The sequence below is a fragment of the Macaca fascicularis genome, chromosome 13, assembly GCF_037993035.2.
Source record: "Macaca fascicularis isolate 582-1 chromosome 13, T2T-MFA8v1.1".
NCBI classification, from domain to species: domain Eukaryota; kingdom Metazoa; phylum Chordata; class Mammalia; order Primates; family Cercopithecidae; genus Macaca; species Macaca fascicularis.
In genome coordinates this window covers 21,238,388-21,265,204 of record NC_088387.1, presented here as the reverse complement: position 1 = coordinate 21,265,204, position 26,817 = coordinate 21,238,388, and the positions used below count along the sequence as shown (strand labels likewise).

Here is a 26,817-nt window from a genome sequence, read left to right as displayed (position 1 = left end):
AAAACATCTAATCTCACAAGATCATTCTACTCTATATAAGGAATTACAATAACTGATACAAAAAGTTAGTTAGTGAGAGGAAGAGATGTCAGTGCTCAGTCCTTTTATGTTAGGCACTAGTCCAGAGCACAAGATCCTAAGGACAGACACACAGCCTAAAGAACCAGGAATTCTTGCTTAAATGTTGTCTCTTTCCTATAGGAAATTTTCATTTCACGTTCTTCAGCTCTCTGTCTTTCATTCTGATTAGGTCCCCTCAGTTTGTGTCTTGAACCAGTTCTTCCTTGTCTGAAGGAACTTTTCCACTTCCTGGGTCCATTCCCAACTCTAAACACTGTTGGGAGTGAATACAATCCACCAGGTAGTAAAAATATGGTCCCAGGTTTGGGAAGGTTAGGAAAAATTTTAAAACTATTTAATGGGCATCTCAAAGCTACCCTGGATTTATTTTCTCACATCTGGATATATTCTAGTTCTTCTAAATACCTCCGCACTCAGAGGTTTTTTCTTCTCATTGCATAGATTGGCAACAAAATAGAATCTTTGCATTGCTGGTGGAAATGAAAAATGGTGCAGCAGGTTTGGAAAACAGTCTGCAATTCAAGTGGTTAAACATGGAGTTACCATATGATCCAGGGAACTCTTAGGTGTAGACTCAACGAAAAGGAAAACATATATCTACACAAAAACTTGTACTTGAATGTTCTTAGCAAGTTATTGGCCCATCTTTAGAATTATTTAGGAAAAGCTTTGTCCTAAAACGGGGTCACCAGAATTCTACGTGATGCTCTTCAACTAAATGGATGATCTTCAACAACTCCTATCAACAAATCTATCTGGGTTTTAGTCATCTCATCTTTACTGAAGGATATAGCAAGTATAATTTTGTGTATGTTTTTATTTCACTTTTTATAGTGTAAAATTACCAGTGTCTTCAGTGAATATATAAAAGTGAAAAACACATTGAAGCAAATTGTTCTGATTCTACAAATATTGACTTAACTGCATTCATAAATTTAGGGTAAATAAGAACCATCATTAAAATGCAATGCATTTTGAGTAGCTTAGAATTTTGATGCTTTCCAGGACAAAAAAAAAAAGAGGTTATGGTGACTCATGTGTTCCTGATGACACTAACAGTGTGGTAACCTTGTAAACCCTGGGCTTCGTAACATTTGGTGCCTTGGTTTCATAGATGGAATGTGAAAATGAATACAGATTACAATTAAATATAATTTGATTAGACAATGGAAGCAGTTAGTATGCATTGATTGGTGCAAATAAAATTATGCTTCATAAATTTTTTAAAATAAAATTTTTGATAATATAAAACCTCCCCATACATATATATTCATAAATCCCAACATGTGTATAGGCACTCACAAATCCTAATGCAGGTTTTAATAAAATTTTCAGAGATTCGAACACATTGTATAACAGCTGTACCCAAGTAGAACACTCCCATCTCCTAGAAGTACCTTCTGCCTCCTCCCAGACATTAGCCCAGCTCTTCTCCAGTGCAAATTTAAATCTCACTTTCAGTAACATTGATTTAGTGATGGCAGTTTTTGAACTATATGCAAAGGAATCATGGATAGTGAGCTTTTTATTTCTAACGTCTTTTGAGCATTATTTTGCTAGTAAGATTCACCCACATTCATGGATGTAGTAGCAGTTTTTATATTTTCATTCATCCATAGTAGTTAATTGTATGCATCTACCTCATTTTATTTATGCAAATTACTCTTGATTTGTGTTTAGAGTGTTCCCCGTTTGGGGCTATCACTAATAATGCTATGAGTGTTATTGCACATTTGTTTCTGTGCACATCAGTACACATTTCTGAGTGGAAGGACTGGATTAAACGAGATTAAATATTCAGCATCAGTTCTCCAACTTGTGATACCACTTTATATTCCCAAACACAATGTGTGGCCCTTCTAGTTCCCCCTTCCTTGTCACTGTATTTGATATTATTCCTTTGAGTCATCCTATTGAAGTTTTAGTGGTAGTCAGTTGTGATTTTCATTTGTAGGACTGGGATGATTATTGATGTTGGACAGCTTTTTATCTTTTTCACTCTGTTGTGCAGTGTCACCTTTGTCCTTCTTTACTATTTTGAGGCCTTTATTTCTGCTTGTGGATTCAAATTACTGTCCTCTATAATTTCCTGTGATTCTGAATAATTTTTTCTTAAAGTGATTTCAGATAATTCATTGAATGTCTACAAGTAATAATTTCTTTCCATTTGTGTTTATCAAGATAAGGACTAAGCTCTGTTTTTTTGGTGTGTTTTTTTTTGTTTGTTTGTTTGTTTTGTTTGTTTGTTTTTTTAACATTGCCCCAATTCTTATCTAAGGAGTCTGAGGAGTCATGTCCTAAAAACTATAAATTCTCATCAGATGGGTTTTATTTAACCCTACATATCGTTGGACTTACTTTCCAACCTGACTCTGGTGTCACATTATGCAACAAGGCAGAAAATTAAAATATTTTACCCCAAAACATGTTTCTTTACCCTATCTTGAAATGGCCCTGCAAAGCTGTCCTTTGTGGGGAAAAATTTGAATCTCTATTAACATAGCTAGATCTTTTTCTTCCAGGCCCTCCCAATCTTAAAGAAGAGTCTTGCACCTTTTAAAGATCTGAGTAGGAAATATTTGTCATTTATTGTCTCTAAGGGCAGCCACTATATGACTCCAAAAGAACCTTGGTTTTCCACAGTCTTTTATCTTAACCTGAACATTTATTTTCTATTGATCCCAGGTCTTTAGACAAACTCAACCAATTGTCAACAAATGTTTACTTAGAGCCTGGAACCTCCCCTGCTCCCCCATCCCCCATCCCCACCCCTGCTTTGAATTGTCCTGCATTTCTGGACCAAACCAATGTATTTCTCAAATGTATTTGATTGATGTCTCATGCCTCTCTAAAACATATAAAACCAAGCTGCGCCCCAACCACCTTGGGTGCATGTTCTCAGGACCCCCCGAGGGCTGTGTCAGGGGCTATGGTCACTCATATTTGGCTCAGAATAAATCTCTTCAAATATTTTACAGAATTTGACTCTTTATCGACAAAGAAATATGTTTAGTTGGCTTTATTCTTAAAGTATATTTTTGCTGCATATAGAATTTGGGTTTTTTTTTCTTTTCAACATTTGAGTATGCCATTCCACTGTCTTCTAGCCTCCATTAGACATATTTAGACCCTTATTCAATGTCAACATTATTGTATCTCTGTATATAGTGTTTTTCTTCCTCTTGAAGATTTTCCCTTTGTCACTGTATTTCAGCATTTTAATTACAATGTGTGTAGTTAGGAATTTTTTTTGCTTCATGTGGATGAGTTTCATCACATTTCTTGTATCTATATAGTAATGTGTTTCATTACATTTAAAAAGATGTTCCCATTATTTTTTCAAATACTTTTTCAGCTCCTTTCTCTCTCCCTCCTCTTTTGTGACTCCCATACACATTTTTTGGTGTTCTTCACACTGACCTATACATCTCTGAGGTCTTGCTTTGGTGCTTACATCTTTATTCTTCGGAACACATTATTTGTATCGGTTGATCTTGAAGTTCACTCATTCTTCGGACACTGTCAACTGTTGTGGTACCTATCTAAATTTTCAATTGAGTTATTCTACTTTTCAGTCTTAAAATTCTCTTTTGGCATTTTTTTGTCTTCATAACTTCTACTTTTCTATTGAAAGCCGCTGTTTTGAAACCACCTTTGCAAAAATTTTAATAGTAAGAAAATTATAGTAGTAAAAGAGATCTGATCTAACCCACCTCCCCATCTTGCATTTCCCTTAATTATTCCTGGGCTTTTGGGCAGAGGTAACTCTGGAAGACATTTAGGCTATAGTTTAAATGATAATATGGGTTACCCAAAACTCAGCTACCTTTGTAAAGCTCATGAAAGGCCATCAAATAGTGGGAAGAGAGGAGTCTGATTCTGCTAAGGTGTGGACTGGTCACCAAATACTCCTGCAGATAACACCACTATTGTAGATTGGCCTTTTTAGATATGTTTTCAGGTATTTTTGCATATCTGACACCAATGGCTCCACCTGGACCTGCTAACCCCTGTCCTGTGGCCCCACTCAGGAGAGAATCAGCTCCAGAGGACAGCTCTGACGTTTTATGACTTCATCTCTGACCCAACCAATCAGCAGCAAGCACCCATTACCTGGCCACCCCTTCCTCCAAACTGCCTTTGAAAAACCCCTAACTGCAGGCCTTCAGGGAGATTGATATGAGTGGTAACTCTGTCTCCCATGCGGTGCGGCCAGCCTCATGTCTACCAAAACTCTTTATTGCAAATGAAACTGCCTTTGCAAAATTATGACTGAGACAGTGAAAGAGATCTAACTTAACCGACTCCATCTTGCTTCTAACCTCCAAGCTGTCCTTGTTCATTCCTGGGCACAGGCTGAACTAACTTTCAGAGAAACTTAGTCTATAGTTTAAAACAAAGACAATAACAGCTCTTTCCCAAAGCAGACGTTCTTCTTGCCTGGGGACTTGATTGCCTTTGTAGGACTAACATAGCCACAATATTAGAAATTATGGTTTATGAGTCACGCAGCTGGAGGTTACAAGGTTCTGACCTTCCCTAAACTGCTCCTAAGATCAGTGCTTGAGATATTTTGCAGATCTTGCACTTGATGGATCAGCTGGCACCACACAGATCAATAAACTGCTAATCTGATCTTATGGTCTCCCACTCAGTGCAAGAAGACAGCTTTGACTTCTTGTGATTTCATCTCTGACCAATCAGCACTCCCAGCTCACTGGCTTCCCCACCACCCACAAAGTTGTTCTTAGAAATTCTGCTCCCAGAATGCTCACAAGATTGATTTGAGTAATAATAAAACTCTGATCTCCCACACAGCCAGCTCTGCCTGAATTACTGTTTCTCTATTGCAATTCCCCTCTTGAGAAATCAGCTCTGTCTAGGCAGTGGGCAAGGTGAACACATTGCGCAGTTACACAATGCTGTGGTCTTCGTCTGTGCAGTGGTCAGGAAAAATCCCTCGGGTGGGTGCAATGTGTTTAATAATTTCCTTCATATTTTCCATTGTAAGTGTTTGATCATAGAGTACTGATCGAAAGAAATAAATTTTTTAAACATCTTTAAAATAACTCTACTGAATTCAATGTGCCATTTGGTCGTTTACAACCACAGGAAGTGAGCAGTGGGTGAGCAAGTGAAGCTTCCTCTGTCTTTAGAGTCTCTCCCCATTGCTTGCTAAAATTACCACCGAGCTCCACCATCTGTCAGATCAGCAGCAGAATTAGATTTTCACTGGAGCGCAAACCCTATTGTGAACTGTACATGTGAGGGATCTAGGTTGTGTGCTCCTTATGAGAAACTAATGCCTGATGATCTGTCACTGTCTCCCATCACCCCCAAATGACATCATCTAGTTGCAGGAAAACAAGCCCAGGGCTCCCACTGATTCTACATTATGATGATTTATGTAATTATTTCATTATATATTACAATGCAATAATAATTGAAATAAAGTGCACAATAAATATAATGTGCTTGAATCATCCTGAAACCATCCCCCACTCTGCGGGATAATCTTCCATGGGAAGATTATCTTCCGTGAAACCAGTCTCTGGTGCCAAAAAGGTTGGGGACCACTGCTATAGATAATGGAAACCAGGAAGGTCATTTCAAGAAACAGAAATCACAGATAAGAAAATGAGGAAAAATAGAATGATACTTGTGGAATTGCTAGTTAGGAACTCATGTTCTTTTCTTACTCATATTTTTGTTTGTATATTTTAATTAATTTTGAAATAAATTTAGATTTACACAAAGTTTCAAAAGTAGTAGATTGTTTCAATATACTTCTCCTCCACCTTCCCTTAATATTAAACATCTTAAATAACCAAAGTGGGATGACATAAAATGAAAAATTAATATTAATACAATAGTATTTACTCCATATTTGGATTCCAATCAATTTTTCATTGAAGATTCTTTCAAGTTCCAGTATCAAACCGAGGATGACATATTGCACTTAGTTTTCTTGACTCCTTAATCTCACCCAATCTGTGGTCATTGTTTATTCTTTCTTTGTCTTTCACGACCATGATGCTTGTAAAATGTACTATCAATGATTTTTAAGAACGCCCTTCTAATCTTCTCTGTTAACTAACTCAGATCATATGTTTTTGACAAGAATATCACAGAAGAGATGGTCCTTGTCAGCCAGTGCATCACCTTGAGTTGTGTAATGTCAACATGTCTTATTACCTGTGACGATGAAGGACGATGATCCGTAAAATCCTTTTTGTAAGACATTCTGGACAAAGGGAACGCAGGTAACTGCTTTCCCTGCTCTTCCTATTGGGTCATGTGCTCACATTATTAGGAAGGGTTTATTTTTCTCTGAACCTGCCATTACTTGTTTTTTTTCAGAATTTAGTTATTTTTGAGGTCTGCTAACCAATAAAGAGTATTGAATAAATAAATAGTGTTCATTCTTAAACAGTAAATTATCTGTGATGCCGTTTACCAATGGAATGCTGATAGCTTGAATAAAGGAACAGTGACTAGGATTATTAAAACATAGAAGTATTACACCAACAGACAGCTGTCACTAAGTCATGTAATTGGATAAATGAATTGAATTTTCTACCACTCAGAATGTTACAGAAATCAAATGGAAAAGTACTGCAAGCACTGAGCTGCTCCTAACTGGGGAGATTGAAATACAATTGCTGCCATATTAGAATTCACACAGTTGAGACACAATATTGGAGAATATGAAATTCTAGGGCCTCAGTTTAAAAATACAGCATTTGTTACTAAGAATATATACTTTTCCAAGTTTTGCCTTTGTGATCTGACAAATGAATGGGATTATGATTGAGTGTTGCTAGGGTATGGAAAGAGGCACTATTAGAGAAGGGCTACCAGACTTTACTGGATATAAGTAGCCTAACTTGGACTTGTGGAGAAGAAGAATTAGAAGAACAGCATTTGGAAAAGCCACACATGTTTTAAAAATCAAATACTTGCAGCTTGAAAAACCATTTTCAGAGAAAAGCAATGACTTAACAAAAAAGTTAAAAAAAAGTTAAATGACAGTTTAGGTGACCAATTCAGTCTCATACATGTGCAGCTGCTTTGCTCTTTTTGCCTTGCATCCCTGAGGTCTCGGAAGGGCCTAGGCTTGAAAGGACTTGTTTCCTCAGGAATCAAGTAGGTAAGAAAATAAATTCACAACATACTTAGAGGAGAAGGCAGTCAAACTTCTTGGGGAAAACCTGGGATTAGGGGAAGCCAGGAAGAGCATGGGTGAGCCAGAAAGACTGGAGCGCATGAATCTCATGGAGATGAGCCATAAGGCAAGAAGTTCAGAATCAGAACAGCTGATTTAGAACAGATCAGCATCTCCTTATGGACCTGGCACTGTGTATGGTCCAGTGGAATCTACAATGAGGCTGTGAGTTGAGCAGCAAAGTCAGGGCAGGGCAAGCTGTGTTCCTGGAGCCATGGACAACAGGAGAGTACTTCCTCAGGGCCAGTGATATGGGTGTGGGGGGTACCCGAGAAGAGAGACTGAGCATGGAGCCTTCTGGAAGCTGCCTCAGCGATGCTGTCTGGACACTGATCATTTAAAGAGAGGGACCCCTGGGCTTGGAGCCACACAACATCTTCCCAACTCCTTCAAGGGCTCCTCACCATTTCTACCTCACCCCAACTTCCTTCTTCTCTAAGAGGAGCAGTTGCAATGACATTGATTCCCTGGAAGAAGCAGATGCTCAGCTGAGCAGAAGGGTTGACCTGGCATGGGAGTGTCATGTGCGTCCATGTAAAGAGAGTCCACCAAACAGGCTTTGTGTGAGCAACAAGACTGCTTATTTCACCTGGGTGCAGGCGGGCTGAGTCCGAAAAAGGAGTCAGCAAAGGATGGTGGCATTATCATTAGTTCATATAGGTTTGGGATAGGATTATAAAGTACATTCTCAAGGGTGGGGAGAATATTACAAAGTACCTTCTTAAGGGCGGGGGAGACTACATTGTATCAGTTAGGGTGGGGTAGGAACAATCCACAATGGTGGAATGTCATCAGTTAAGGCTATATTCACTTCTTTTGTGGATCTTCAGTTGTTTCAGGCCATCTGGATGTATACATGCAGGTCACAGGGGATACGACAGCTTAGCTTGGGCTCGGAGGCCTGACAGGGAGGTGTATGCTTAGAACCGTTACACTGTTTAGGTTCCCAGTGAGTGTGCTACTTACAAAAGTAATATGCAACATCTCCCTACTCCACACTGGGGATTGTGAGTGTGAACTCCCTCCGAGACCCACTGCCACTGACGCGGGCTGGGACCCAGGATCCCTGTTTGTCACCATATAGATCAGCGGTTGAGGAGATTGGTGTGGCTTCTGTTGGAACGCGTTCAAGTAGATGTCTCCATTCCTATGGATGAGATTGTGACTGGCCTTGCAGGAGATGGATACCTTGTCTCCCACGGCCACAGACATGAGGGATGGAGGCTGAGTCAGCACAGTAGCCTGATGGGAAAGTGTGGAAAAATAATCGATCATTCTGAATACAAGTAAAACACAATGGTTGTGATTGAAAAAAAAAAAGATGCATCATATGTAGGTGTTCTTCAGGTTTTTAAGCCTCTGCCATCTGAATGAAAGATTGAAATATAAACTTTGGTCATTGATCTTCACTGTGTCACCCACTGGATAAGAGTGGCCATCACTGTTCTCATCCTGAAAATCACTTATATGTACCAAGAATCCTGTACCATGAATGCAGAGCACCAGGGGCAAGAAGATCCATACCACCAAGACCATCCTGGGCAGGGGAATCTTCTAGAAGTGTGTTTTCAGCCTAGATGAGTAGAATCAGATAATAAGTTCACTTTCACATCTTAGATGGAGCTGTCAAATAGCCCATGTGTGTTTCTATGCAAAAGACCTTGAGTGCTAGGCATTCATCTCTGAACCTCAGTCAAAGCTTCCTATGAAAGAGAGTGCCTCGCTGCAGCTCCCAGGCCAGCTGTACTCAGATGCCTGGGCATGGTCCAACCATGGGCTCAGGTTGAGCAGAATCATGATTTAAGGATAAATATCCTGGAGGTCAGCTGACTTTCTGGAGTGTCAAACATGATATTAAAGGATCAATATGGGAAAGGAAAAGTGTCACTAGGTTGTGATTTTTCGTTTAGTTCAGAGAGCTATTTCTTTTGCCCATTTTTCTTTCCTGAATGGAGTCATAGATATAAATCTAATCAAATATACAATTTTCATTGTCCTCTTAATCATTGACAAACTATACCTACACTTCTGGAGGATCCGGGAAGCTAGCCCACACCAGTGCTATCTTTGGAGCCAGGCAGTGACTGTGGATGTGAGCAAATGAGGGTTAGATCTACAAGTCTCCAAGACCATGACCACCGGCCTGGGAGGACCTGCAGGTTTTGCACTTCCTCATACCTGGATGAAGAACATCTTGATCTTTGTCCTTTTGATGCCCTTCAATTACTAGGCCACACTCCAAAAACCTAGTCCTCACTCCTCTCCTTTGCTAGACAGACCTTCTCACTCACAGCTCTTCCTCATGGACATTTCCTGTGAATCATTTCTCCAGGCTTACACACACTCTGCATGTCACAGTATGTGACAGAGGGAACTGATGTTTAACCAGTTACCCATTGATTAGGTTGTTCTGAGTCCTAAGTGTTAATTGTCCTACTACAATACAGTCAACTGGAAAAATGAGTAGCGCGAAGAGGTGTTAAATTATTAGTGCATGAAAATGGTAAGCTATGAACTGGGATGATGAAGTAATAATAATTATAGTAATAATAATAATAATAATAATAATAATAATAATAATAGCCAGAACCATCCTGGACTCTGGGCCAGTGTTATCCGAGATCCCAGAACCTTCTCTGAGATCGCTGTTGCACACGTGCCCCCTCTTGTGGTCAACTCTGGCAAGACACCTGGTGCTTTTTCCTGGTACTCCGCAGTGTCATTCCTAGTAAAAAATTTACGTCTTTTTTTGCATATTCTGAAACACGCTTCATTGTTTGTTTGCTTACTTGGTTGTTTATCATGCCAAAAATAGTCATAAATGGTTTTCAGACACTATCCAAGACTGTGGAAACATAAGCGAGTGGTAGGTAGCTTTCAGTTAGATGTTAAGACCTACGAATTGGGATTTCCTCATATCTGGTTTCCAAGTGCTGTGGAGGCCACACAATATGTCGCTGTCCAGCGCTCTCTAGTTAGCAATAGAGTGACCGTAAGGTAGCTCAGTCGGTGATGTCTTACTCTGCTCTTTTGTTGTTCCCTCAGTCGTAATCTGTGGGCAGTTTCCACCACGTCTGTGCCTCTGGCCTCTCTCAGCTCCCCTGCAGTGCTGGGGGTCAGGGCTGATGGCTACACAGGAAAAGGTCTTCATATTATCAGCTCTGGCTAGAGCTCAACTTCAGAGCAGGACAGCACCCTCCAGATGATTATAGAGCAGGGAGACTGCCTCTTCTGTCTCCTCTGAATGCGGTACATTCTAGATTTTTATGGAATATTTACATTCCAGTATTTATGGAATGATTCCAATTATTTCTCAAAACTGTATTGGAAGCTGTGTGTGAAGGTGGGGAGCAACGCTTTTTTTTTTTTTTTTGAGAGGGAGTTTCACTATGGTTGCCCATGCTGGATTGCAATGGCATCCTCTTGATTCTCTGCAACCTCTGCCTCTGGGGTTCAAGCGATTCTCCTGCTTCAGCTTCCCAAAGTGCTGGGATTACAGGCAGAGCAATGCTTTTGTAAATGACTTTGCTCTCTGGTTCCACACAAGGTACTGAAGCCTGCGGAATTTAGGGCTTCACACGGGTTCGAGGGTCTCATGCTGCCAACTCATCACTTAGCCTCCTTTTCTTGCCCAGTGCTCTGTGTTCTTTTTCTGGTCAGGAAATTCTCACACATTTTAATTTAAAGTGGAAGGATTGTTGCTTCTTTCACCTGAGGATCAATCAATTCACAATTTTCGAGACAATGATTCACAATTAAATCAACTCACATTCACCATATTTATTTAGAAATTACTTTATTATTTTTATTTATTACAAATTACCTCATGGCCTGACCAGACTTCCACCAGATCACTTGCAAGAGCAAATTTAACTGTCAAATTTTCAGTTACATTCATCTGTTGAGTTATTGGTTTGAATTACTTTATATTTGAAATTTGTTTGATTTCTTTTTATAGTTTCTGGTTCTCTGCTAAAATTCTTGACCTTGTCATGGAATGCATTCAGGATATAATATACTATTGGCCCAATATCTGCAAATTATTTTGGTCCATTTCTGTTGCCTCTTTTTTTCCTCTTCATTTTCTATGTTTGGGTATTGTTGATTGAAATAACACTATGTTTAATACACTTAATATCTATGTAGGTTTAAACTGATACTTGCCCTAAAACATTTTAGAAGCAATTTTAGCCTCTGGAATAATTTTCACATTCCAGAGAGGATTTACTTCTTATTCTGCCAGAATGAAATGCTAGGGTTGTACCAAGTTAATGCCATCAAAGGACTGCACTACTTTGGGCCTGGATATCAGCACGGTGGAGCCTTGCTACTCCTGGTGCATCCTCCTCCTGGTATGTTTCCCTAGCAAGATTTCACCTCAAGACCTCGGTGTGTGTCAGGATCCCTCCTTTTCTGCAGTAGTTCAGGACAATTTTTCACCTGTGACCATATGAGATTTTTGAAAGCTCTGCTGGACTCCAAGGCCTCTTGGCCCCTCCTTTCTTTCAGATTCTCAAGCCTGAACCTCTATTTCTGAGTCTGCTTATGTCTTAACAGACATTGAAGACACAAAACTAGTGCTCACCTGTCTAGGCTTCCCTGCTTTTCTTGTCTCCTTGAAGAACTTCTGGGTTGTAATGTTTAATGCCCCAACATGGAGGTAGATGGGCCGGTTTCCTAATTAATAATTGTTAAGTTGAGGCCAAGCAAACTTGAGAGAGTATTTATTGTTCTCACAAAGGATACCTGTGTGGGGTGGGCACAAGCTGGCACAGACCTGCCTGAAGAGGCAGAGTTTAGGCTTTTAGTGTTGGTAGAGGGAGAGAGTGAGAGAATGTTCTCCCTGTGGGCTGGAGGGTTGTGGGGAATTTCCTACCAGTACTTATAGAGATGTGGGCAGAGAAAAAGGAGGAAGGGCTTGGAGGATATCAGGGATAAAACATCAAAAGTAATTAGACTCTAAGACATGCTCTAATGCCTTCAAACATGTTTCCATATTTTATTCAACTTTTTTATAGTTGTTCCCAGCAGGTTGGTTCCAAATAAGCCATTCCAGCATTTTACAGAAGTGGAAGTTGCAAAACAATTTTTAAATTATGAAATGGTTCAACTTTAAAAATAGGGTGAGAAATATTACATACATAATTACTGGTTGGAGCAAAATGATAATGATAATGAATGTTATCAAATATTTACTATTTATAAACATTTTAAAAATATCTAGTCAACTCTTATAATACCCTATGGTGTAGTTATTCCTTTATTTTTTATTATTACAGATGGGAAAGCCAAGCAAAGAAAGTTGAAGTAACGTCCTGAAAGTCACACAGCTGTTAAGTGGATGAGCCCAAATTCCCATCAAATGTGTATGGTTTCAGTTCCTGTCTTTCATGATGGGATAAAGTAGTATCCAAAGGCCCTTTCTGAGGGGTTCATTAGATTTTCCATTTAGATATCAGTCATTTTGACAAGAGAAAGGAGTGGACTGGTGTCCTCTCGCTGTTCAGGGCTCTCACACTGTAACAGGCAAGCTACTATGTTGTTGACAGTAGCAATGTGCTGCATCTTCAGCCTCCAGGCTGCTGAAGGAGGGGATGAAATCAGTCCACCCACTGTCACTAACCATGGCAAGGACAACAAGGTGCAGATCATAATTACTATAAATAATAAGACTCAGAGGCTAACCTGGATTTTGTTGGCTCCAATTCAGGCAGCTACTAATATCATCACAGCTTCTATGCTGATGGTGACCTTTCAGCTTCTCTCATGAAGCTTTGTCTGGAAATTTTGTAAGTTTGGGCACCATAATGTTCCCATTGGCAACTGAAATGAAAAAAAAAAAAACCATGAGAAATGATGATGTAATTGAGGTTAAATACATCACACTTCAGGTCTTCTCAGGTCACTCAAGTATGTGAGTTCCCTGTGAGAAGTCACAATTCACAGATGCAAACAAGCCCTCAGAACTCATCTTACAATGAGAAGAAAGGCTGTTTCCTCGTCATGTGGGAGCCTCATAATCTATTTTCTGACCTGGGCCTGGTGTAGTAAGAGACAGAGAAGCTGAGCTCCTCAATCATTCTCTATGTGACTGAGGCAGACGCCTATCCTGAGTCAGGGAGCAGCTGATAGGGCTTTGATCTATGGCCAAGGGCTCTTGGAAAAGTGGGGAAAGTCATCCCAGATTGAGATATTTGGGGACATCTGGCTCTGAGCAGATTGGTTCACAGCTGCCACACAGGGTTGCTTCCTCCACAGTCCTCAGTTGGGAAGGGAACTATGTGGAGCCCCTCATTTAGTTCAAATCACCACTGTGTTCCCTCAGCCCTCAGTTACAGATGCCCTTCCTCTAGAGGTGACTGCTGTGAGTGACCACAAGTGTGTTACATGAACCCTGTCAGTCAGCGTTTATCGAAAATAATAATGGCTGACACAGAGTTCAGTTAGATGTGAGCTCAAGCAGCTTAAATACACAGCCCTTTTCGTGCTATGAACCTAACCCTGGGAATGTTCTGGAGAGGATTATCAAGATTATAAGACCGATGCCATTATAGGACAAACTTGAGAACTTACAGTTCAGGAAAACAACGTAAAACAAGAATTTGTGGAATTCTATAGCAGGAATTGCCTGCTACGTTTAAAGATAGTAATGCTGTGTGATCTACATTCAGATAAGGAAAATCACAGTAAAGTGAAAATAGCAAATGATTTCTAAAGGAACTTATTTCGAACTGCCTCAAAGGATAATGAAAATTTAGGTCAACAAAATACATGCTCTTTAAGACTAATTATCTGCATTTAATGAAATAATTTAAAGGGATAAGATGTAAAATTTGGGAAAAGAAGACTGGGATTGGGAAATGCAAAAGGGAAGCTGTTGCTGTATAGTCCATGAAATATTGAATATTGCTGTGTGTCTCCTGATTGAATGAGAGTGCTTATAGCAGGGACAGTCGTTTCCCGGTCTCACCATCATTCACACGTCTTCCAGTTGGGAGGACCGGTACTGAAGGAACAGTATTCAAGGAACTATGGTAAGAGGACTCATCCACACAGCACTTGATTTTGATGATGTGGACTTTGACCTGATGCCATTATGCAATAATACTTATGGTACTGGAGTGAGAATTAGTGTATTTTGCAAATTGGAAAAAATGTGCATTGTATTATTTTATTTAGTTTTTTTCTAATGATACAGAGTTTTACTCTTGTCACCCAAGCTGGAGTACAATGGCACAATCTTGGCACACTGCAACCTCAGCTTCCCAGGTTCAAGTGATTCTCCTGCCTCAGCTTCCTGAGTAGCTGGGACTACAGGCACCTGCCACCACGCCCAGCTATTTTTTGTATTTTTAATAGAGATGAGGTTTCACCACGTTGGCCAGGCTGGTCTCAAACTCCTGGCCTCATTGTAGTCTTCAAAATGCCTGTAATAAGATTTCCCATCTTACAGGTTCCTCTCACCGTCTGACGTTGACATTGCTCCCACTGGGCTTATTGTCCCATCTTTCCTCCCCTTAGGTCAAAACCGGACTGTGACTATAGTGGAAGGAGCACTGTTTTCTGAGGCTATTAGAGGTCATAAAAGCTATATAATTTCTGCCTTCTACTCTCAGGGGAAGTGTAGATAAAGCCAAATAGCCAAGAATAGGTTAACTTCTCCAGCTAGGGACCCAGCCTGCATCCACCACGAACCACTTTGAGATGACTTCATCCCCAGCCACTATCTGACTGCATCCACGTAAGAAACCCTGAATGGAACTTCGGTGAGCAACACCTCTCACCAAGGAGATAATAGTAAAATAATAGAAGTTTTCATAATGCCTTTCCATTTTGGGTAATTTGGTTTTCATCAATAGAAACTAGAATGCAAACTAATAAATTTAAAAGGAATTGAGTGGTGAGGCCAGCTGGACTTCCTGGGTCGAGTGGGGACTTGGGGAACTTTCCTGTCTTACAAAAGGATTGTAAAATGCACCAATCAGGAACTTCCTTGTCTTACAGGGGGTTCGTAAAATGCACCAATCAGCGCTCTGTAAAATGCACCAATCCGTGCTCTGTAAAACGTAACAATGGGGGCTCTATAAAATTCACCAATCCGCAGGATTCTAAAAGTAGCCAATAGCAGGGAGGGTTGAAAGAACAGCACTCTGATAGGACAGAAATGGAACATGGGCGGGGTCAAAAAAGGGAATAAAAGCTGGCCACCCCCAGTCAGCAGTGGCAACCAACTTGGGTCCCCTTCTGGTCTGTGAAAATTTTGACCCTTTTGCTCTTCACAATAAACCTTGCTACCACTCACTCTTTGGGTCCACGCCATCTTTCAGAGCTGTGACACTCACCTTGAAGGTTCACGACTTCATTCTTGAAATCAGCGAGACCACGAACCCACCAGCAGGAACCAACTCTGGACACAGAATGTGGAATTAGAAAGTCATCCACTGATGCTAAATGAATCTGGGTAAATTATGTATAGAAGTTTCTTATACTGTTTTTGCAGTTTTTCTCTAGGTTTGACATTATGCAAAAATAAAAGATTACTTAAAATATGTGCAAGACAACTTGAGAGAGAAATGTACAGAATATTATTGAAAAAATAAAGAAGAGTCCAATAAATGGAAAGTTACACCTTTTTCTGGAATTGGGAGACTTAATATTACAAATGTACTAATTCTCCCCAAAATGATTCTATACTATCACAATAAAAATCCCAGAGGATTTTTGTTGAACTTGAAGGTATGTTTCTGAACTACATATGGACATTCAAAAGGCCAATATAGCCAGTATAATCTGGCAAAAGAAGAACAATTTTGGAGAACTAACGATACTCAATATCAAAGTCTAAAAAAAAAAACAAAAACAAAAAAGCCCAAAAAATAAAGTCTATAACAAGGGATGTTAATTAAATATAGTATGGTATTGCTGAAGTGGTAGGCAATAAGCCAGTGCAATGAGTTAAAGGATCTTGAAAATTATCCACACATGTGTAATCATACAATTTACAATGACAGTGCCACTGCAATGTAGCAGAGAATGTTTAAATTTTTAAGAAATAAACGAATTGTACTGGATCAATTGGATATTCATGTCACATCAAAATGAACTTTAACGTATACATTTTACCATATACAAATATCAATTCTAAATAATAAAGTAAACACAAATCTTCTAAAAGTAGTATAGAACATATTTCATCACTGTGGAGGTTGGAAAAGGTTTCTGGAAGAGGATGCACAAAACAATAACCACACAAAGAAGATTAATAAATAAGATCTCATAGTATTATTTAATTTTTATAAAGTTTAAAGCAAATAAAAATATTGTTTGATAAATATAAAAGAAATAAGAACAGAAAGAAAAGCCATGAAAAATATAAGATTCAAAATTGTGGTTAAATTGGTAGTGGGAGGGAGGCACATGGGATAACAGAGAACTTATATTTTGTGAGGTAGGTTCACAGGAGCTTGTTACATTGTTACAAACGAATGAGTGAGCGCTTGGTTAAATGGATGCATAAGAAAGAGCTTCAGATGGGCCAATGGCAGAAGTGCGTTGTGAATCAAGCTTGCTATCATTATAAGAGAATTTCACAATTCACTGTAATCTATTAACACGATATCTATTGATTTATTTAGTTAGTTACTTACTTTCAGAGAGGGTCTTGCTTTCTCACTCAGGCTGGAGTGCAGTGGCATGATCACCACTCACTGCAGCCTTGACTTCCTGGTTTCATGCTATCATCCTACCCTCAACCTCCCAAGTAGCTGGGACCACAGGTGTGCACCACCACACCCAGCTGATATTTTTGTATTTTTTTGTAGAGACAGGGATTCGCCGTTTTACTCAGGCTAGTCTCAAACTCCTGAGTTCAACTAATCCACGCACCTGGGCTTCCCGAAGTGGTGGGATTACAGGTGTGAGTCACTGCACTGGCACTAACACAGTATCTTTTTAAAAGATAGAAAAAGACAAACAAACAAAAGAGAAAAACAAAAACAAAAACAAAAAAACATGAAGCAAAGAAAGGAAGGAAAGGAATAATAAAACAAAATCTCATGAATATTCCAGAAGAAAATTTCTACAAAGTGTTTTGCATAATCAGCACAATTAAAGGAATAATATCACAGCACTCAATAAAAATGGAACTGGAGTCTGTAACAAGTGAAAATAATATACATTTATCAACCCTTTCAGCATATGATAAAAATAGAACCTTAAATGCACAATCAAAAGAAAAAAAAAAGAAAATAACAACGAATATGCAAGGAAACAACACCTAGACTTGGCACAGTGGAAGATCAATAAATAATGTAGAAGACAAAGTGGAGTACTATTCACTCTTCATTCACTAGAGATATAATTAAATAATAGAGAGGGTGAAACAGATAGATAAAAACAGAAGACAGAGCCAAGCCCAATAATTAAACATTTTCTTAAGAAATAATATTATTGGCCGGGCGCGGTGGCTCAAGCCTGTAATCCCAGCACTTTGGGAGGCCGAGACGGGCGGATCACGAGGTCAGGAGATCGAGACCATCCTGGCTAACACGGTGAAAACCCGTCTCTACTAAAAAATACAAAAAACTAGCTGGGCGAGGTGGCGGGCGCCTGTAGTCCCAGCTACTCGGGAGGCTGAGGCAGGAGAATGGCGGGAACCCGGGAGGCGGAGCTTGCAGTGAGCTGAGATCCGGCCACTGCACTCCAGCCTGGGCGACAGAGCGAGACTCCATCTCAAAATCAAAAAAAAAAAAAAAAAAAAAAAAAAAGAAAGAAAGAAAAAAAAAGAAGAATATTATCATAAAAATAATGAGAAACATAGTTTAAAATAATGTCCCTGCGTTTACTAAATACTAGTGAGTGTGACTTTGTTTGTTGCTGTTGTTTTATTGTTTGTTTTTCAGACGGAGTCTCGCTCTGTCTCCCAGGCTGGAGTGCAATGGCACGATCTCCGCTCACTGCAACCTCCACCTCCCAGGTTCAAGCGATTCTCCTGCCTCAGCCTACAGAGTAGCTGGGACTACAGGCACGTGCCACCACGGCTGGCTAATTTTTTGTAATTTTAGTAGAGACGGGGTTTCACCATGTTAGCCAGGATGGTCTCCATCTCCTGACCTTGCAATCCGCCCACCTTGACCTCCCAAAGTGCTGGGATTACAGGCGTGAGCCACCCCGCCTAGACCTGAGTGTAAATTTTATAGTTCCATGCAATTCTGTACAAAAGTTATGAAGATAGAATTCACAAAGAATTTGTTATATTTTAGGAATGTGTGATCAAATAAAAATCCAAAAGAACTAAGGAATTTTTTCCGAGAAATAAAAATCAAGCTTGCTCTGAAGTCCTAGTCTATAAAATGAACTCCCAGAAAACAATGTCATGATATATACAAAACCAGAATGTTTTGAGAGAAAACTTGTGGTTTTGTATAGAACGCACAAGCATTCTATATTGTAAAAAGGTAATATTCAAACATGAAGAAAATCTGTTATGAGACTGAATAGCGTTTATAGTGTTCAAATGAATATACATTTTATGGTCTCATGCAATTCTATACAAAAAATTATGAAAAGAGAGAATACACAAATAGCTTGTTATATTTTAAGAACTTATAATCAGATCAAAATCCAAACCAAATATATTTATGAATATTTAAAAATATAAACTTTTGAAAGGTTTATTTCCATTGCTCGATAATTTAAATATAGTGGAGTGCTCAAGAAGAGGAAGCTGTTCTTTGTGAATTTAAAATATTTATGGTGAATATAGATCATAGAAATCTATATTTTACCAATATAAGTTGATAATTCATCTATAAATGCAGTTATTGCCTAGAAATAGTTCATCAATTTTAATTTATGTAATTCACTACAATTTAATTTTAATAAAATAATCTATGTATAAAACGTCATTATTATTGAAAAAATAATAAGTTGGGGTTAGGGGCTACAATAAAAGGTGGCACATTTTGCCGCCAAACTAATGTAATGTATGCTGAGAAAGAGGGCCGTTTTCTTTCTGACTTTAGAAATAGAGAATTACAGATTTGGATAAAATAAAAACAAATCTATATATAATTTTCTTCAATGTTATTCTCAAAGCAAAATGCAAAACAAAAGATACAAAGTGTACATAGAAACATACAGAAAATAGGCCAGGTGTGGTGGGTCACGCCTGTCATCTCAGCACTTTGGGAGGCTGAGGCAGGGAGATCACTTGAATTTAGGAGTTCGAGACCAGCCTGTCGAGCATGGTGAAACCCTGTCTCCACTAAAAATACAAAAAATTAGCTGGGCATGGTGGTGTGTACCTATAGTCTCAGCTACTTGGGAGGTTGAGGCAGGAGAATCGCTTGAACCAAGGAGAGAGAGGTTGCAGTGAGCTGAGACTGAGCCACTGAACTCCAACCTGGGCAACAGAGTGAGACTCTGTCTCAAAATAAATAAATAAATAAATAAATGGTTATATTTTAAGAACCTATAATCAAATGAGTATATACATATATATATAATATTCTAAATATAAGGTAATGTTATCCATAGTTTAAAATATAAAGTCCTCCCCAGTTTGTGTCTTGTGCCAGTTCTTCCCAGCTGACTCAGCTTCTCCAGCGACTCTCAGCCCACTCCCTCCTCTCAACAACTTTGGAAGTGATTTCTCATCCACAATGTAGAGATTACATTGGCAAAATTTTTGGAAAAGTGGGACAAATTAACAGCATATTCAGTGGTCATCTCTGAGTTGTCTTGGATTTATTTTCTTGCATCCAGATGTATTCTAGCTCCTCCACTCACTCACTCACTAACAAAACCTTTCTTCTTATGCACAGTTTGGTGATGAAATAGAATCTTTGTTCGCTAGTAGGGACTTAATATGAGGCAGCAGGTTTGGAATAAAGTCTGGCAGTTCCTCAAGTGGTTAAACATAGTGACCATATGAGCCAGGACTTTTACCCCTAGATATATACCCAGGAAAAATGAAAACCTATGTCCACACAAAAGCTTGCACATGAATTTTCATAGCATCATAATTGAAATAGCCAAATTGTGGAAACTATCCTAATGTCCGTCAGTTGAGGAACAGACAAACAAAATGTGGTATATTCATGCAATGGAATACTACTTGGCCATACAAAGAACTGAAGTACAGACACGGGCTGCAATATGGAGGATACTTGCAAACATTATGCTAAGTGAAATAAGCCAGTCACAACAGACTACATACAGTATGATTCTATTTCTAGGACATATCCTTAGTAATCATATCTATAGAGAAAAAGTAGATGACTGATTGCCTGAGGCAGGGGATATGAGATGCTGGCAGATAAGGTGAGTAACGCTGATGGGCACAAGATTTATTTTGAGTGTCATGAAAACGTTGTAGAATTGATTGTGGTGATGACTGTACACCTCTGTGAATGCACTAAAAACCATTGAATTATACAATATAAATTGTTGAGTTATATGCTGTTTGATTTATATAATGATAAAGTTGTTAATAAAAGGTCTAGGGTTTCAAGAGCAAAGAGATCTTGGGCAAGAAATAAAATATGTGAGTAGTTAGAAACCAAAAGAGGTGTTTGTAGGCTGGTGCCTGGGGCTCCTTGTTCTGATACGTACTCTGGATATTTACAAATGGTCCATCTTTAGAATTATCTAGATTTAGAGTTATTGAGAAGTGGTGCATGCTGTTCTCAAGCGTCAACATCACAGCAGGTCACATCCTGACCTGCAATGTCATGTGAGGAGGACTGACGCAAGTGGTACTGTGCAGTGTCCTCAGCCTTCGGGTCCTAACTGTGAGCAAGGCGTCTGTCTCAGACCAACTCCACTGAGTCAGGGTGAAGTCAGACAGGCGGGTACACAATAAGAATCACAGGATATTAAGCTGAGTTCTGCCAATACCAGGCTGAGTCACTGCTCAGCCCTAACTGATCCAGCTGTTTTTGGAGACCAGGGGCTGAGTCAGCACAGTGATTACTCTGGCATCTAATTCAGAAATAGAACACAAACACCTCAAATATTTTTCTGAAAACATAAGTGTTATGAAATGATATTTCCGAAGCTATCAAATATCTTAGAAAATATTTCCTTTATTTCTAATGCTTGTCCTTCCTTCATGATATGCACAATTTCCCCACTCCAACCAGTATGTATTTTATTTAGATCATAAGTTACTATTAGTGGCTATGTTTATGTTCGCCATTCAATATCAGCAGCATAGTACTCTAAAATCTCAACTTGCTAGAACAGCATTGCATAAAATGTTTAAGCAAAGCGATAATTCACAAATAAACATGAATTTCAGATTTATAGAAAGAAATGAAAACACAAATGCCCTAGTAGAGCAGGATAAAATATGATTTTCTACACACAGAGTAAAGGGTAAAAATTATAAAGGAAAATATAATTGCACATATAAGCAGTTTTTAAAAATCAACTGCCATCTGCTGTGCAGACTTCAGTCCCATCAACTCTCTCACTGAAATATTTCTCGGGTTTATCTCTCTATCCCCTCCAGCATCTTGATGACCACAAGGAGCCTTAAGAATGATGTTGCCCATGTTCTAATTAATCTCTCATTGTCTAGTTTGATTAGTTATGTTGACAACTGCACAATAAGAATGAGATCAAAAGACTATTGAGGACATTTCAAATAGAAAAACTAAATGTCAATATCTCTCATAAGCATAGGCATAAACATTCAAAAAAAGAGAAGATTTACCTCCATCTCTTTCAGATAATATGCCATACCCAACTTGAATATATTTCAGAAGTGCAAGGTTATTATAACATTACATAATCAATCCATATAATGCATCATATTGACAGAATGAAGAACAGTAACTTTTATTATCTCAACAGTAGCTGAAAATCACTTGAAAGAAGTCAACAGTTATTCATCATAAAACTCTCAGCAAGCCAGGAATAATGGAAAAAACACTTTGTTTTGATGAAGCATCTACAAATAATTCACCTTTAGAATTACTGAGGTTTAGAATTATTGAGAAGCAGTACAGGAAATTCTACAGCAAACAGCAGGCTTAGTGATAAAATATTAAACATTTTACTTTTCAAATTGTAAAAAATACTGAACCATCCACTATACAAAATTATAATGGAGGTCCTAAGACATACAAAAATTCAAAACAAATAAACAAACAAAATTCATGGAGTTTGGAAATGAGTAAGCAAAACGTCTGTATTTGCTGATAAAATTTGTACATAAGTTCTTAATCTAAAACTTAATCGCTAGAAATAATAACTTATCAAGGTCTCTGCATACAATGTGGATTAAAGGAGATATAAATAAATAGTATTTTTATGTTCATAGAGCAGAATTTTTGATATTGTTAAGATTTCAGTTTTCTCTGATTTAATGTGTAGACTCAGTGCAGTCCAATTAAAATCTCCAAAGTTATTTTTGAAATTGAAAATGCGATTCTAGAATTTTTGTGGAAATTCAAAGGACCTAGAATAGCCAAGAAAATCTTAAGTCTAAAAATCTGGTATTATGTCTTCTGACTTTATTTTTTTTCTTTATAATAAAGCCACAGTAATTAAGATGGTGGGTGTACTGTAGGTACAGAGATAGACGAAGAGTCAAGAAAAAGATTCTTTTATACACAATCATGTGATTTTTAAACACAGGCAATAGAGTGAAGTATAGGTTGTTTCTCAGTTGTTTTGTTTTTTTTGTTTGTTTTGTTTTGCTCTATTTTTGCAAGAAATGGTGAGGAGTTGTTGATTGTGAAAAGAAAAATAAGACACCAAAATAAAATTCTTGATCCACTTCACCCCAGGCAAAAATATGATTAGAGGTAGACTATAGCCTATATGTGAGAGGTAAAATAATGATGCTTCTACAAGAAAGCATAGGGGCATATCTTTAAGCCCTTTGGTGGTAAAAATTTATTAAACAGAGGACACATGTAACACACAAAACAAACACAGGAGAAAAAAATGACAAGTAAAATGGCAAATAAGATTACATTATAATTAAGAACTTCTAATCATATATATGTATATGATTAATATAACATTACACACACAGACAAACTATTTGAACAGGAACTTCCCTAAAGTTATGTGAACAGCCAATGAAAATAAATATATGAAAAGTGACTCGACATCATTATCTATTAAGGAAGTATAAACTTTAATCATGATACAACTTCAGATTTATCAGTACAGATGTTTTGCGGTCGATATGTATAGTGTAACTTTGACATAATTAACTCCATCTCAGATAAAGACTGCATTATGTGTTTCATACGGCAGCTTGCCAACAAGAATAAAATATTTTGCCCAAAAAATAAAAAAATAAAAATAAAGGCTGCATCCAACCAGATAGGGTCACAGACAAGCATACTCTTCCACTATGAGTTCTCACCGGAGGACTCTGTGACCATGAAAGTGCAGGCTGCCAGTATCTCAAAAGGGCCATCTTAATTGACAGCCATCCCACTGTCACTTGTGACAAGAACTCCTCATCTTAGGCAGATCATGTGGCTCTGCCACATCAGAGACTCTTCCTTGCAAGGACGGAGGGACCTTCAGGCCAGACCAGGATTCGTTTTGTCTTCTTCACTATCCCTGGACTGATTTGATAACTCTTTCTCCTAGTTTTTTCTTTTAGTGTTAAATATTACATTGTTTGTTGTGTAAAGTTTCACTTACAATGTTTGTGTATTTATTAAGAATACTATTATGTATGGTTTGCAATATTGACCGGCTTGTGCAGTGGTTTTAGCCTGTGTGCCTACGACACTGACCATCAAATGACTCCTTGGGAGCTGCATGTAGCTTGCAGCTTCTGTGTTTGAAATAGCATCAGTAAAAGTCTGACATTGTGGAAAGACATAAACATTCATGGGTCTGGTTAGCTCTGATCTTGAAGCGCACATGACAGGGCAGATGTATGCGAACTTGACCACAATGCCTGAGGAAGCTGAAAGGCTGAAGGAAGAGGCTGACACATCCAGTTTCTCAGAAACATGTAATAGAGACTTAAAAACAGAAGCCATGTCTGTGTCTCTGACGGCGGGGAGATAAGATGGTCAGTCACTTGCCATGACCCCTCTCAAATAGGGCTTGTATACCATAGTAAATCAGTGGATCAGAAAGGATGTGTACAACAATCAAAGAATGATTACATCAAGGCTGTTTAAGGGCAGGATTTATGCTAAGTACTTGCTCTTAAATAAGAAACAATAGATAAACTGAAAATCTTAGAGACTGTCCCAGAACTCGTGTTAATCAGAAGTCAGACATGGCAAATTAGCATCCAAGATGGCGTTGCTTTGGCCTCCACACTAGATATAATAAAAAGTTTGACAGTACTAAGTACTGAAAAAGATTGACAGCAGTTGAGACTTTTATTACATGTGGTTGGTTTTGTGTAACATGTTCAGCATTTCAGTAAACTACTGTCAGTGTTTACTAAGACAAAATCTATGCTAACTCAGCACTTCCATTCTTAGGAATATTCCCAAGAGAAATGAGTGCATAAGTCCACAAAATACAAGCGCAAGAATGTTCTTAATATTTGTATCAATAGTATTCTCAAACCAAAAACAAATCATTCGTTGAAAAATGAATATGTTTTTGTATAGTCATAGAAAATTATTCCTCAATAAAAAGGCATAAATGACTGCGAAAGAAACAACACAGATGAAGCTAAAAAATATTTTGATCAAAATAAGCAAAACATCAAAGAGTAAATACCGTATGATTGCAATTATATAAAGCTTAAGTATAGGAAAAATTAATAAATATTGATATAAAATACAGCAGAGACCTAGTATGATATAGATGGAACATGGAATTGACAGGGAAGTGACCTGGGGAGACATTTGAGATGCTGAGAAGAGTGTGGATCTTAATCTGGGCAGTGTTGGAAGAAGGTGGGATCAGAACATAAATGTTTACAATATACATATAGGTGCAATATGTTTATTTGATATGTTGTTGGCTGAACATACTTACATGTGTATGAACTTATGTCTGATCTTCGAAAGGTCTTAGTTTAGACTCTAATCCCTTGTATCAAAAAAAATCCTTTTAAAATATCTAGAGTACCTTCTCCTTTGTTGTATAAGTCTGACATGCTGCAATCTAGACCTCCTAGATGTAATTTTATTTGACCTTTATTAATAATAATCAGGAGAGACATTTGCATATCAACTGATGGAGCTGAGGATAAAGAGGGATAGAATGTAGATGTGCTTCCCTGACCTCTTCTACCAAAACTTTCTGGTGCGCTTCAAACCTTGGCTGCATCTGAGAACTGCTGTAGGCAGTTGGCGGCACCAGGGGAAGCAGTTGGGGCAGCCCAGCCTCACACATCTACTTCCCTCCATGGTTTATGTTCGGGCTTGTATCACAGTGGGAGGGGCACTGTCACACTTTTGACAGTAATAAGTTGCAACCTCTTCAGGTTGCAGGCTGCTGATGGTGAGAGTGAAATCTGTCCCAGATCCACTGCCGCTGAACCGAGATGGGACCTCTGATTGCAAAGTGGATGCAGCATAGATCAGGAGCTTAGGAACTTTCCCTGGTTTCTGCTGATACCAGGCTAAATTACTACCAATGCTCTGACTCGCCCGGCAAGTGATGGTGACTGTGTCTCCTACAGATGCAGACAGGGAGGATGGAGACTGGGTCATCTGGATGGCACATCTGGTATCTGATATTAGAAACATAAAAACACATATTCACATGATTAATAATGTTATAAGAAGAATTTCCTGAAGTGCCAGGCATTAATGATTACACTGGCTGAGTAAAATTGTTGTTGTTTCCCTCCTTACCTGGGAGCCAGAGCAACAGGAGTCCCAGGAGCTGAGCTGAAGCCCTCATGTCCATGCTGTGTCCGGACTGAGAGAGACTTCTGCACAGGGTGTCACCAGCCTATTGATAAATGCTCAGGGCTGTAGGCGTTGCTCTGTGGGGCATGCAAATCTGCACAGCTGCAAAGATGACTTATTTCAATAACACTGCACAGGCCCAGTGCCTCCCAGGTGTCCAAAGTCTGCAGAGCCTGTGTTTCTCCCTGTGGGCTACAGGACAGAATCAGCCTACTGTCCTATGTGTGGAGTGTTCTTTTGCTCTCTTCATGTTTCATGACACGCTTCCCTTTCTAGCTTTCTATTTATGGTAAGGTCTGCTAGGGAAAAACATCTCTAGAAACTCAAGAAATTTTAGAATTTTCTTGCATTTGATACTAGTGGTTATTATTAAGGTCAGAAAGACTTCTTTTTTGGTCCAATTCCCTGGAACCCCCAGTGCTGTAAATTGTCAGTGCTACCAGCAATGGATGCATTAAAGTATAATCACAAATTATAGATAGATAGATAGATAGATAGATAGATAGATAGATAGATAGATAGATTTGCTTATTTAAAAAGAAATAAAAAACTTAAAAAAAAAAACCTAATACTTGAAAATAGTGCCAAAGCAGGGAAGGGTCCTGCCACTGACCATCTGGCATAGCTCATCTGCCACCTCCAGACATA

At 38.6% G+C, this 26,817-nt stretch overlaps 1 protein-coding gene and 1 gene segment (V, D, J or C); both read right to left on the bottom strand.

Annotated features, from left to right (window-relative positions):
• LOC102116898 (immunoglobulin kappa variable 2-30) overlaps positions 1-26,817 on the bottom strand; it is a 970,872-nt gene that overhangs the window by 861,508 nt on the left and 82,547 nt on the right. The window lies entirely within an intron of this gene.
• On the bottom strand, positions 25,625-26,194 carry LOC102125630 (immunoglobulin kappa variable 1-27-like). The segment is given in 2 exon segments: positions 25,625-25,988; positions 26,113-26,194. Coding segments are annotated over 2 exon segments (378 nt in total).